The sequence below is a fragment of the Pipra filicauda genome, unplaced genomic scaffold, assembly GCF_003945595.2.
Source record: "Pipra filicauda isolate LSUMZ 115617 unplaced genomic scaffold, ASM394559v2 scaffold2_size9829703_pilon, whole genome shotgun sequence".
Lineage (NCBI taxonomy): Eukaryota > Metazoa > Chordata > Aves > Passeriformes > Pipridae > Pipra > Pipra filicauda.
The window spans coordinates 8,759,888-8,774,265 of NW_024104421.1; the positions used below are offsets into that span (position 1 = coordinate 8,759,888).

The 14,378-nt window shown below is 38.2% G+C and overlaps 1 protein-coding gene across 1 annotated transcript in view; it reads left to right on the top strand.

Moving 5' to 3' along the window:
* MYBPC1 (myosin binding protein C1) overlaps nt 1-14,378 on the top strand; it is a 73,888-nt gene that overhangs the window by 37,888 nt on the left and 21,622 nt on the right. The window contains exons 9-17 of the mRNA XM_039383188.1: nt 3,080-3,246; nt 5,177-5,309; nt 6,921-7,045; nt 8,111-8,216; nt 8,501-8,667; nt 10,003-10,165; nt 11,087-11,193; nt 12,427-12,560; nt 13,679-13,835. Coding sequence (XP_039239122.1) covers nt 3,080-3,246; nt 5,177-5,309; nt 6,921-7,045; nt 8,111-8,216; nt 8,501-8,667; nt 10,003-10,165; nt 11,087-11,193; nt 12,427-12,560; nt 13,679-13,835 — 1,259 coding nt within the window. The remainder of the gene's footprint in view (nt 1-3,079; nt 3,247-5,176; nt 5,310-6,920; nt 7,046-8,110; nt 8,217-8,500; nt 8,668-10,002; nt 10,166-11,086; nt 11,194-12,426; nt 12,561-13,678; nt 13,836-14,378) is intronic.

The window sequence follows — 14,378 nt, forward strand, 5'->3', positions numbered from 1 at the left end:
TGGTATTAATTCTTTGTAGCTTTTAGTTTCAATATGTGCACACAAATGCTCAGTCATGTTTTATTCAACTTAAATGCTTTGATGGAGAAAAAATTGGGCACTTGTTTCTCTGGTTTGCTTCGAAAATCTGGTGTTATGGTAGTTGTATCTCTAGCTATTTCAGATCTTAAACCCACTTTAGAGTTTTACCAGGTTAAGACAAAATAGTTCGTAATTTTTCAAAATTTACCACAGAAATCCTATATGCCATGTAAAACAATGGCAATTAATCACAGAGAACTGGAAAAGGAACTAAATCCTCTATCTCATCTACCACTTACTCTGAAAGAGGAAAACCCCATAAGCAGTATTAATTACATTAGAAGTTCACAGCAGGCTCGTTGGCTTTGAGGGTGAGGATAGCATTTAAGCAACTAAAGCAAACAGGAAAAGCTGAAGGTAAAAGTGGACAGGGAAAGAATTACCTGAGCCAATTCCAATCCACCAGGTCTTTGGTTTTTTAATCTTCTCATCCCTAACTAGGATCTTCAGTTTGACTTTTTATATACTAATACAACTTACCATGCCAGTTCTCATGACTGCCTGTGGGGTAATTTATTAGCGACACGAGAGTTGCATGTAAGAGGTCTTGGTGTTTTTGTGGAAAGAGAAATGAGATTTAAGAGGCATTATCACTTCACTAACAAGTAACTCATATGTTTTGTAAGATAAATACTGTATAGCCATATAAACATAGTATACTTATTGTGTGGTTAATGGATAAAGCAAATGTTTAGTTTTTAAACACCATTATTTGACATCAGTCAAATTGGTTCATCACCTCCTTGTTTCAGGCACTGAAATGCAACCTCACATTTCTGAGCTTAATTGAATGAAATTCTTAATTAAGCCACATTGTGGATATTAATATCTGTGTGTGGATATTAACATCCACTATTATGAAGACAAAGAGATGTTTTCATTCCAATTTTTTCAACAGGCAATGTCGGAGGTGCATTCCTTCTCTTTTGTACCAAGGTGCATCCCTGGGTTATATAACCAAGGAAGGACCTAGAACTTTTCACCTTTGGTGCATACTACTTGAAACATGTTTTTTTTTTTAAAAAAAACTAAATGCATAGAATTTATATACTATTTTCTAATTTCATGCTGGTTGGCAGGCAGAAAACCCAGTTCTTATCTCAGTAAGCCACTCCATGACTGGTTATGCTTAATCAGTGCAATGCATCAGTAATGGCACAACATTCCAGAAGGCACAAGATCTCAAAAACACTCAAACATTTGGGTCCCTTTTTTTTTTCTTTTAAAAAGGACATCTTTCAACAAAATGCACATTTTTAGGATAAAGATCTGAAAGTGATCTTGTGAGGTCAGTCTGCTTAGGAAATACCAAGCACTGTTTTCCCCCTACCCTCAGCAGAAACTACTGAAGTCTAAGAACAAAGTGTCAAAATTTGTTCTCCAGTAATGCAAGAGGAAAATGAACCTGGAATCATCGTTTCAAGCTGGTTGAAAATCAGGATTCTCTAACAGATCCTCATTCTCAACCACTGCCTGATTCAAAGGGGTACATTATCTCGATTCCCACAGAGATCACCTCTCCTTAGCACGGACAGGCATTGCACGGCTTGTGGCCAGCCCTGGGAGAGGAGAATGCACCCCATGGGGTGTGTCAGCTTTTATATATGTTTGCAAACTGATCTCAACTTGCTGCCATGCAGAAGGAATCTCACTGAAATGCCAGTGTTCACCGTACATAGTCACCCTCCAGAAAGCATGAGATAAAAGCAGGTAAAAGTGACAGGAACAAAATATAAAATTATATATCTGAGGTTGTGTAACCATAATTCTAAGATAGCAATGAAAATATTTCAAAGACTGCTCGGGGAGAAGCTTTCTTCCTTTTTAAAATAACTCTGACATATTACGAAAATTAAAAAACCTCATGGACTAAACAGCAAAGTGGTTTTCCATAGTTCCTCATCCAACATAGGGATTCTCAGGGATCCCTAGTGCTATTCCTGTATATGTCAAAGAAAATCCTCTGTCAGACTCAATAGAGCTCAACTCTAACAGTGTCTCACAGCAAAGCTCAGTCTTTCTTTATTTCTCAAAAATTTATTTTCTCACTCTGTTCTCAAAAGTACTGATTTTGTTAGACCAGCTAGATCAAATCAGAATGATACTGGTCTGATCCTAGTGAATTTACAGGAAGAAAAATACAGATTTCTGCTCTAATTCCTGGATTGTTCTAGCAGTTAACTTTTTTGAGCTAAACTTTAAGTCTGAAAAATTATCATCACTGTTCTCTCATTTAATAGTTGCCATTGTGAAAATAATCGTACTTCTCTTTATTGGTTATCTTAGCCTGGAGTTGCAGATAGTAAACACAGTATTGAAACTTCTAAAGGTGATGCCTCACACAGGCCTCTGAAAACTTTTCCTGCTCTTAAGACTGAGATGCAGATCCATCCTTCAAGTCCAAGCTGGTGTGGAAATGTCCATTTCCTATTCATATGACAACTTCAAGTAATGCTGAGAAGCACTGGTATAACTATAAACAGACACAGATTCCCCTGTATTCTAATGTCCTTTCATTGGTAACTCAAAGTAGCAGTTACAGGGACTCAGGGTTGAAAGCATTTTTACATAATTATGACATGCACAGATTAGACTCAGCTCTCAGAGGTGCCATCATAAATTGTAACTCAAGTTACTCAAGTTACAGAAGATAAAACTGATTTAAGTGGGATTAGCCTGTATGCTATTATAGTACTACATTTTTCAAACTATATATATTTTTGAAGTAACGAAGCAATATAAAAATCCTCATAACTGATTGTATCAGAAAAGGCCAAATTAAAACTTATATCTAAATTCTCACTCGAAGAAGTGTAAAGTCAGGTGTGAACGTCATTCTGAGCTATTCTACTCGTTCTGAGTGAAATAAAAAAAAAAGGTGGCAGCCTTCAAATTTTAGTCAAAACATTTCTAGCCTCACCATAGACTCAGCTTCACCTATTTTTATGGTGTGATAACCACTAACTCCTCACCCGTAATTTTATTTTGCTGATGTTAGGGAGGTTAAACAACAAGAGGAAGAACCTGAGGTAGACGTGTGGGATCTCCTGAAGAACGCGAATCCCAGCGAATATGAGAAGATTGCTTTTCAGTACGGTATCACTGACCTGAGAGGAATGTTAAAGCGCCTGAAGCGGATGCGCAGGGAGGTGAAGAAGAGCGCAGGTATGGATATGGGAGAATATTCTTATGCTCATTAGTCAAACATGACCATCTACCTTAAAAACCCAAATATGCTTCATTTCCACACAAGGGAACTTGCACACTACAACTCAAGCCTCATTACTGCAGGGAGTTAATCAGTCGCTTTGTTCCACTGTGGATAGTATAAGCACCTTGTCACATTCAGTGCTTACCAAAAGCACCCTTCCCTCTCAGGCAAACATTAGTTCCATCTGGAGCAATGTCTCTCAGTTGTGTGGAAAGGTGTCATCTGATCAAACAATATGGAAATTAGACCTTGTGCTATCATCAATATCTTCTACTCCAAATAGAGGTCACTGCAAACATGTTGTTTGCTTTTCATAGTTTCATTTTGCACTAAATCTACATTCCTTGGAAATCCCAGCTGTACTAAAACCCCTGCACTCTGCACTGGGTGGGGATATTCAGGCCTGTCTTTCTCCATCTACCCTATTGAATAGTATGAGTGGTGTAATTATATGCAGAAATATAAATATGCGTTTCTATGTATGTATGTATATGTGTGTGTATAAAATATATGTATATGTCACATAATACATCTACACACACATATAAATACTACACACTGTCCATTATGTTGTTGTGGCTTCTGCTTGTTCCTGGACAGCATTTCAGAACTGGATGCAATATATACATTTAGTGTTTCACTGGATTCCTGGAGGAGTCTCTTCTGAGTAGGTGAAGTCCTCCATAAATCCAGCTGTAATTCAGCTTCCTGATATACACTCTCTTCTTATCCATTACCTCACATCATAACATGTGTTATGCTACTACATATTAGTTTTTATTTGTATTTTTCATTTGCTGGTATATTTTATTCAGGCCTCATTGAGGGAGAGAGGAATGGAGTCAGTGGGCTTTGGCTGAGCCACTGGGGCAGTTTTTGTATCCAGTAAAGCTCTCTATGCAGCTGAAGCCCAAGGAAACACCTCATCTTCCCCCAGGAGTCTGGAGCAGAAGGGAGGGTCTGGTGGGTCTGGAGGTTGGAACAGGAATTGTGTGGCTGGGAGGAAGAGCTTCTCCCTACCCAGGTGCATCACATAGAAATGCCTGAATGTTTCCTGGGAAAGAGGCATCTCTCTGCACCTGTGACCAGTCTTGTCTGGCCCCTCTCCCCCATTCCCTTTGGAGTAGGATGGAGCTGCCAGCTAAAACAGGATTTTTTTTTCAGTGGACAGGGTTTTCCCTACAGGAAGGGCTCCAAATATTGGGGAAAATGCCTATAGTAGTGACAGGAGGAGAGCAGGGCATTTTTCCCCTCATGCCACCTTTATTATAAATTGGAAACTTTTTATACTGCAACAAGATACATAAAAAATCCTTTTCATATTTAATAACTCTACTCCTGTTGTGTTTGATACATTCTGTCTCCTGTAATCAAATACATGCATGATATAAACCTTAGCAGAAACTGGTTACTTAGCTGTGGGCAATTTGTTTGTAGTACCATTTAGTTATTTATTTTGGGCCCACAGATGTCTGCTCTCTGGGCCTGACTTCTGTGTCTGGCAATGTCAAAATGTTGATTCTAAAGTGTTTTGAAATATTTGAGTTGCATATGGCCTTACCTTGGCCACAACAACTTGGCCTACAGCAAGCTGTAAAAGCTAAATCTACCCCATCCTATTCAGAATACAGTCACACTGCAAAGTCATGAAGAGCTACTAGCCTGAACTTGGTCAGGATAATCAGATCTGCATAGCTTTGTACTTATTCTAGTGTTTCTGGAAAATAATCTGATTCTATGCAGACTAGTGTAAGAATACAGAGTGATGCATAACATTGTGTGCATGTATTCTCACAGCTTTGATGAGATTTATGCAATGTCATTTCAGCATTCATTCTTATTTTTCTGATCTCATTTTATAATAACACTTGATTTCCATAACAGCTTTTGCCAAAGGTCTCGATCCTGCATATCAGGTGGACAAAGGAGGTAAAGTAAGATTCATGGTGGAGCTTGCAGACCCAACAGTGGAACTCAAGTGGTATAAAAATGGCCAAGAAATACGACCAAGCGCAAAGTAAGTGATTTTATCATATGTAAGCAATAAAATGGATATACGTGTACTTCCTTGACAAGAGTGTTGCTTAGATCTCTCTCTTCACTCAGCTTGCACCAATTTTATTCCTGAATTTCATTAGATGTGAAGACTATGCAAATGATGCTATATTGTTCATGACCCAGAAAAGTCCACTGTAGGCAAAACGTAATGCAGATCGACTCCTTTGTCTCAAGAGATCCTCAACAAACCATGGTGCCATTTCCTACTCAGTAGTTTTTAAAAAAGCAGGAAGAACTGCGAGTAAATAAATTGCTTGTCCTCGGTCCTATGTCCAAAGGTGGACATAATCTTTCTGCAGTAATTGTGTGCTGAGAGGAGAGATGTTTGACATCACATACTTACCCACCTTGCTCATAAACCACCTGGCAAAAAGGGTGTGAGGTTTGTCTCATTTTCTACTATCCAGTTAATTTTAACATAAAGAAGTCACCAATGTTTTCTATCAGTCATGTGCAACAGGTCTAATGTACCCAAGATTCTTCATCTGTAATCACCTCAATTGGTTTACTCTCTGACCTTACCTAGAAGAAGTGGTCTTTCAGGTGCAGACATTTGAGTACCTGTAGAGCAATGGCTGAAAGTTGAGCACAGTCCCTCCTGTGGGCGCAACCAGCTCTTACAACTGGTGCAGAAAACCCCATTCCACAGTCAGACACAGCTCAGAATGATGATGTGCATAACAATGTAATGCTCCTCAAACATTTCTCAGCAGCACAAAATCCTAGTAACTTTTTCCTCTGGTCCTGTGAAAAAAAACCCAGTAAATAACAACAGCCCTCTTTCAGAGAAAGGGCAGATTTCCTTCATTCTCTTGATGCAAAAGTCAATGAAGGATTTTGATTAATCTTCATAATTGGCAAAAAAAAATGGATAATAAAGAGGGTACTGTTTCCTTAGCCCCTTTATCTGCCATGAACAGTTCAGAACTGTTTTTCAGGCAGCTCTATGGATACCTCTCCAGCAGAAGGGCCTGGGTTGAGTGCTCCAATGCATTTCTACCAGGCTGCTGAAGCAGCTGTCAGACGCTAATGAGCTTTGGTCATTACAAACCTGGAGCAGATCTAAACCAGTGACATAAAGGTGAAAGGCTCCATTACCAAAACCCCATATCCCATTACTGATATCTTGTGCCATCTGGCCTACCAACAATATTAACTTCTTAACTTTGGCTATTATTATACTTCACAAAAATGTTGGAATGAGTGATGGTGTCCTCTTACTAGTTATTTTCAGCTTTACTCATCTAGAGTTTCAGACTCCATTTTATTTGCCATCATTCCATGCCTGCTCTCTCTTTTTTTTTAATTTGTGTTTTTTTCATATCACCCAAGTTTGGAATTTTGGAACAAGCCAGAAGGAGCTCACTGTCACTCTACACCATAGCTCTTTTTGCTAGAAGTCTATGACAGCACTGTTAAAACTTGGAAATTGCTTCCAAGGACAATTTTTCCAGTACTGTGCAAACCCCAGAATTTTTGCCTCTAATAATCCCTAAAGGACTTTCTACACAGAACAAAAGGGGCCCAGCAGTTTTGCTAACATATCTTTGCTGCATTCCCATTCAAACAGATACATTTTTGAGCACAAAGGCAACCAGCGAATTTTATTCATCAACAACTGTTCGATGACAGACGATGCTCGCTATTACGTAACAGCTGGTGATGAGAAATGCTCCACAGAACTGTTTGTGAGAGGTAACTATGTCAGCCTGATGCTCTTTCATGTGCCGTAAATTGATGTGGCTCTTTTGGCTGCAACAGAAATTAACAGGGAGGATCTGGTTCAGTATATTTTTGTATTTGTATTAGCAGCCCTTAGGATTATTCTGTATTTCTGTGATCCCTGGACATTTTGTTTTACTCATCCTGTGTTCAGTAACTTAGTGAAAACCCTGAAATAGGGATATGGTTGATTTTATACTGTGCATAGGGATCTAGTGGGGTTTGTGGAGTTCTTATGAGTTTTAAGCCATTTTGGAGACTTGTGTGTCATAACATTTCCCTAACACCACACTTAGGTACCTGAGGATTTTGATACTATTAGTCCAACTAGTCTGTTTGAAGTACTCTCAGATCAGGCTTTCTAGCAGTTAGTTTTCATTCTGCCTGCGCTAATTTAAGGGAAGACTCTGTCAAAAATTATGAATGGCTGGCCATATCTTCACTCTCTTTGCTCCCTTGGTTCTGATTACTCACATGTGTACAACAAAACAAACAGAAAAATTCAGTGAGAGAAAAGAAAATCATAAAATATTTCAAAAATCTTTTTAAAATAATGGAGTCCATTGCACCTATAAGCAGCATAGGATAACTGTTGTACAGTCTCTCGCTATTAAATAAACTTGAGTTATGACATCAGGAATGGATTAAGCCAATAAGGTCACCATGATATTCTATCAGGTCATCTTATTGTGCAAAATGAGCTATAGAACCTAATAAAAACCCAGTTTTATGAGAGGGATCTGTGGGAGGCAAGAGGGGAATGTCAGCTTCTCATGTCAAACTGCCTGGACAAACTGTTAACAAAATGGGATGCAAGGCAGGTATTAATATGAACAACTATATTGTTTTTTTTATTTAGCACATTTCCCACTATCATCTTAATGAGCAACCACTTTTCTGATTTAAGACAGAAAGAGCTGCCTTGATACCCTTATTAAAATTTTAAAGTAGTATCACCTTCTACCGCATGATTTAGAAAACCTCTCTCACTTAGTTTTCTCTCTCAAATCATAAATCTGTAACTTAATCTTTCCAAAGATCCTCCAATTTTGGTGACCAAAGGCCTGGAGGATACCAGTACCTATGTTGGTGAACGAGTAGAACTGAGCTGTGAAGTATCTGAGGATGATGCAAATGTGAAATGGTAAGCCACACGTAGTTTTTTCCTTGAGAATAAAACACGGAAAATTTTAATTGTGGGCAAAAATGTGGGCAGCTTTTTCTATACCAGTAAACCTGAAAATTGTCAAGAAAATCTCAATAAAACATTATTCAAAAATGTATCCTTATACATTCATGGATGCATTTGTTTACTCTTTTCTTGTGCCTTAGAGTCTTGTAAAGTCTTCTCTGGCAGTTTCAGTCTATGGAAGTCTTATTTGTACAGGACTTCTATTGGAAAATTAATTATTCTTTGTTTTTCCATAGGTTTAGGAATGGTGTAGAACTTACCAATGATCCTAAATCTCGGTATCGAATCAAGGTTGAGGGTAAAAAACACACTTTGATCATAGAGGAAGCTGCAAAAAATGACACTGCAACTTACTCAGTTATGACAACTGGAGGGCAATCAGAAGCCAAGCTTGCAGTTGACTGTGAGTATCATCCATCTTGCTCTTGAATTCATATATCACAGTTTGCTGGCATACAGAAATAAATAATTTGCTTGCCTTTCCCTGGGGGTTTAAAGAGAGACTTAACCTTCACACCAATTTCTTTGCTGCAAATTTCCAGAACAGTGACTTCCCTTTAAACACTGTTTGCAGTAGCAGGCAATGAACTAGTTCTGCTTACTATCACTCCATTAAGGTGGAAAACAAAGCAATCCATCCAAAGATACAATAGGTCAACAAAGTGAAATTTGCAAGGAAAGTATCTTCTTTTCCTGAATCCTTTCAGGTTTTCACAGGAAAGCCAAACCTAGGCACAAACACATGACTGCGTAGCCTCCTCAGCTTTGTGCAATATCTCTTTAGAATATCTGTGTTTTTTAACAAAATGTATCTATCTGTCCTCTAAAGTTTTCATGCATTATGCATAAATGTACACTTTTTTTTTTAATACTCATGCTGCTTTTGACTATTTTGTACAAATTGGCATCCTAACAAATTCATGCTATTTTATTATCAAGTTGGAAATTATCCTCCATGGCTACTGAGCTCCATCACCTTTCCTTTCTTGCAACTTCTTCTGAGGAATTTCCAACCATCTTTCTACAAAACACTGCCTTTCCCACGGGTCTTTTTTCTGTGCCAGATTATAGCCAGGGATATTTATTGCATACAGATTAAATGTTCAGCCTGGACTCTGCTCTGCAGCATCCAATCTTCCAGAAAGTGGAAGTGTACTAGGGTACCAGTTCTCAAACTCAAGTTTTATAAAAGCCAGTAATATCTGTGGGCCTTCATAGGGTGAGTTAAGGCACTTCAGCAAACATGAGAACCAGTAGTGTATGAAGTTAAGCTTACTGGCCAGTCAGCCTTTGCCACAGCCTTGATTGCAGCTCGATCATAGGAAAGGTGGGCTGTAATTCCTTCTAGTGCATAGATCTGGGGAGCCGGGTCATTCACTTCTTGAAAGTTTCTTATGGGTCTGGGGGATAGAAACACCCTTCCTCCAGCACCCAAACATCAGAGAGGGGACAGCATGCAAATTATGCTCCTGGGCTTAGTTCTTCTACTGGCAACATCCATAGAGTTTCCCCATTCAGGGTATTTTGGATCATTTTTTCTAAGACATCAGACTACATGAAGAGAGTTAATTTATGGTGCTTACATGTTCATATTATCGGTATTTCAACTTGACAACTTCATTATTGGAGGCATTTTTCTGTTTTGAAGTCTGTTGTGCTGGTTAGCATAAGCTCTGTGACAGAATCAGGAGCTGCTGTTTGTTATCACCATTAATATCTCTGCTTCTGTTTTCCTAAGTGAGACCACTGAAGATATCACTTGCACTAGAAGATCAGACTGTGAGGCTTGGACAGGAAATCCACCTGAAGTGTGAGATATCTGAGAACGTGGAAGGGAAATGGTACAAAAATGGACAGCTGATTGAAGCTAGTGACCGTGTAAAGCTTTATCACAAAGGAAGGTAAGCCTATTAAGTATTGACTTGGCTTTTGATGCAATGACACTGTAGAGATGAGCCAATATATGGGTTACTTCACTGAAAATTATTTGCTAATCAAGCTAACCTCTGTCCCTCAAAACATATATTTTTATCATCTTAAAAGCCATGTCTCCTTTCTTCTTTTAATCTTGGGTATTCTGGCCATGGAGGAAAATAATCAAGTCCTTGATCCATCTAAGTTCAAGCTATTAATTTTTCTTGACATTGCTGTTGCTGTTAGCATGGGATCTTAAGTAGTAAAGTAAAATAATTGTTAGGCACTATTAAGAATACATAGCTTTTAAATGACTCTTTTTCTCATAGCTCCTCGGACCATGTAACTCTGCCCATTCAAAGTTTATGGAAATGTCAAGTTTCTTTGCTTTTATAAGTTGTCCTTTGTCATGTGAAGTAAGAAACCACAAACCACAAACAACCTTCAAAACCCCCAAAGCAGGTCCTACCTTTAACTGCACACCCTTCACCATTCATACAGCTGGGAACTGCTCTTGTGAAGGCACTCCTAAGCTGGCTTTGAAATGTTTGCATCAACTCCCTAACAATCCCTAAGTAGCAGTAAGTGTCAAGTGCCAGCTGTGCAATGGCCTCTTGGATTGACATTAGGTGAAGGAGCTCCCCACAAGTCATGCAGACCCATAGTCTGAGGTGAAGGAAAGGGGAGCAGGGAGGACAAAGAGTGGAGTCCTACCTTGAACAAAGCTAAGCCACAGCAGGTCACAGTATTTAATCAGCTAAAATACCACTAAGTGACCATAAAAGGATTTTTAGTCGATAATTTGGTACACTTGCACAGATCTCCTAAACTTTTCAGAGATTTTTCCTTACAGCTCCAAGCAGTCTTCAGAAATAATTTACGTTGATTTCTTTTTCAATTTTTTACAGAATACACAGATTTGTTATACCAGCTTCTGCTGTTGATGATGAGGGTGAATACATGTTTGTACCAGATGCCTATAATATTAATATTCCATGCAAAGTACATATTGTGGGTAAGTATATCGAACTTATATATAACCTCTCTTTCCCTGAACTTTGGAAATTAAAAGCAGCATGAAATATCCTTGATTACAATCACTTAGTATCCTCTGAGGAGGCATATACCAGAGAAAACAGACCTGCTGCTTTGGCAAAGCGCAAGTGAGCTGGTTGGAGAGTTCTTTTCCTGTCCTCAGGACCTGCTCATAGTTTACACACTGGGGGGAGCTGAAGGATTCTTGACATTGAATTACTGAACTTAAGCCACTATTAAAAGTTTGTGTAAAATATCTGGTGCTATTCACTTCTCAAATATATTGTTTTGTCTTTGAAGAACTGTCTCACTAACATTGCAAAATATGATTTAGTTTGGTAAAAGATTAGTAGAATAAGCAATATTTATCTATTCAGTGAATACATTACATGCTATCTAAATGGAAAAAAGTTTCCAGCCAGCTTTCATTCATTCAGTAAAACAGAAGGCTTGTTAATGATCCCAGTCCTTCAAACAAAAATAAAACAAGGCATTGACTCTTCCCACAAAAATACCTCACCAGCTTCTAACTGCAACCAGCAACTTGGAAGTCAAAAGGAGAGCGATACAAATTACCAAAGTTTTAGAAAACATGTTCTTTAATTGAAGCTGAAAGAACTGCAATTTCTGTGTTAGAAAAAGTATTGGTAAGATTTAGGGAGAATGAAAAGGGAAGTGGTACTAGAGGGGAACACCCACCGCTATATTTGCAATATGTTAAAAAAATTTGTAAGAGGATATTCATCAGTTGTTCTCCATACCCATGGGGTACAATAAGAGTGATAATTTCATTTTCAGGAAAGCATATAGGTTAAGAAAACTTTATAATTGTAAGAACAGTGAAGTCTGAAGCACGGTAAAAATGTGGCAAAAAGCCTGCAATGGAAATTCTCTTAGAAATTCACTTAGAGAAAATCTTTCTCAGAAGTTACCTGAATATACATAATTCTGCTGCAGGAAAATATTTTTTTTTCTATATGGTCTTACTATTCCAAAATCTCTATGGTGCCATGATTTCTTTTTCATCAGATAACTGTTTTCTTAAATAGATTTTCTTCACAAATTCTTTTCCAAACAAAAAATCAGTTGCCTAGAAAAAACAGGAAAATGTGAAACATAGAGCATGTTTCTTTATGTTGCAGACCTGTGTCAGGTCACTGAACTCTCAGAGCAGCAGCTGAATGACACATTTGGACGATCTCTCCTTTTTCAGATCCTCCTAAACTTCACCTGGATGGTCTTGGGGAAAATAACACTGTTACAGTAGTGGCAGGAAGCAAACTACGACTTGAGATCCCTATCACTGGTGAACCAACTCCAAAAGTCGTGTGGAGTAGAGGTGACAAGGTACATTGTCATCATACACATTTCTTTAGCTCAACAAGGAGCCTTTTTCTTCAAAAAATAACCTTTAGCCTCGTGAATACATTGATTTTATCAGAAGAAAATAAGGGGAAGATGCCCTTTATCTAAAAACTCTCTTTGGTCAAGGATAAAATAGATAAATATTATTTAGTATTTTTGAGTCTTTTTAAGGAAATGCTGAAATTAATGAATGAAAAAATATGGGTTTTCTATAAATTAATAGTAAAGGAGAAGGATACATGAGATGCAGAAAAAAACTAGAAAAAATCTACCAAATGGCTGCTTCTTCTATACATACTGCCCAGAATGGCTGCCAGGTTTTGACAGGAAGCCGTGATATGTTCTGGTTTTGGAAAATGAATGAAAAATTCTAATGGAGTGTCAAGTCTCAAATGAAACAATACACTGGGCGATTGGCATCTTGCATTTGGTGTCTTAATGCAAAACTTTTGCACAGATCAATCCCTGGCTGTGTAAATACAAAAAAAGTCACTTTTTACATATAAATTTCCATTGTGGTATGTGGAAGCTGGAACATGTTATTGCTACTACGTTCAACAGACCTGTCTGGTCAAATCTGTGACAACTATTTTTCAAATATTAATTTGAAAATTAATTGTGGTGTCCAAATAGGGAATTATTCCAAGAGAGCTCCTACTCCAAAATATGTGACAGCATTTGAAATATGTGAGGACAAACTACTGACCATTACAGTCACTCTGACCTTTAAAGTGAATTAATTAAATTTTTATTTGACTTTTAGAAGAATCCACTATTTTTTTTTTCCATCAAATTAATGTCAGATGGTGTTAAAAAAGTGTGTTCTTGCTCACAGGACAAGTAAGCCTAGTGCCTCATCCTTTATGGTGCAATGGCTGAACTGAGTACTAAACAGTTACCACGCTATACTTATTTTTTAGTTATTTTGTCATTTTTTGTCATCATTAGGTGACTAAAATTCTGAATTTTACTGTGTTTTTTCTTACAGTTGCTTTAGGAATTTTTCTGAACTTTAAGAATTTTTCTTGAATTTTGATTTTTGTCTTTTATTGTCAAATACAGAAAACATGACTTTTGCCTCTGTTTACCTTGATTCCTAGGGAATCACGGACAGCGGAAGAATACGGGCAGAAACATATCCAGACAGCAGCTGCCTGGTCATTGATACAGCTGAGAGGGAAGATTCAGGTCCTTTCAGAATAACTTTAAAGAATGAGGCTGGAGAGGACACAGCTCTAATCAACATCAAAGTGGTTGGTAAGTCATGTGGAACTGTGCATATGAGCCATGTCTTTTATCACAGCCATTGTCAATAAATGCTCCTTGAAGACCCACACTTTTATGCACTCCAACAGGAGACAAATTCTTCTTCTCCTATCTGAAGGTTCTCTTCTGTAGATGCTGTCCTCCCTAGCTACCAAACTGTTACAGATTCTCAGAAAACTTCCATTTACCTCTTTGTCTCCACTGTCAGGTGAGGAATTGAGATGTAAGGGTACTAAGGCTCACTGTTACTGAAGGACACAGGAGCTTGGCAAGGGATTTAAGTAGGAGTTAATTATCACTCTGCTGTCACTTCATGCTGCAGGGACCAAACTTCTGTAGTTCCCTTAGGCTGCCCTTATCATTCTTTGCTCTCTATTCTCCTTATGGCTGTGGGCTCTGTCTTACCATATGTCCTCAAGTGCCTCTATAGTGTCTTGACTGTGCTGAAGAACTTGGCACTTATCCGTTCCCAACCGCCAGACAGGATTCACAAACGTTCTTTTTCTCTCTCTTCATTAGGAATTCCTGTTGCAC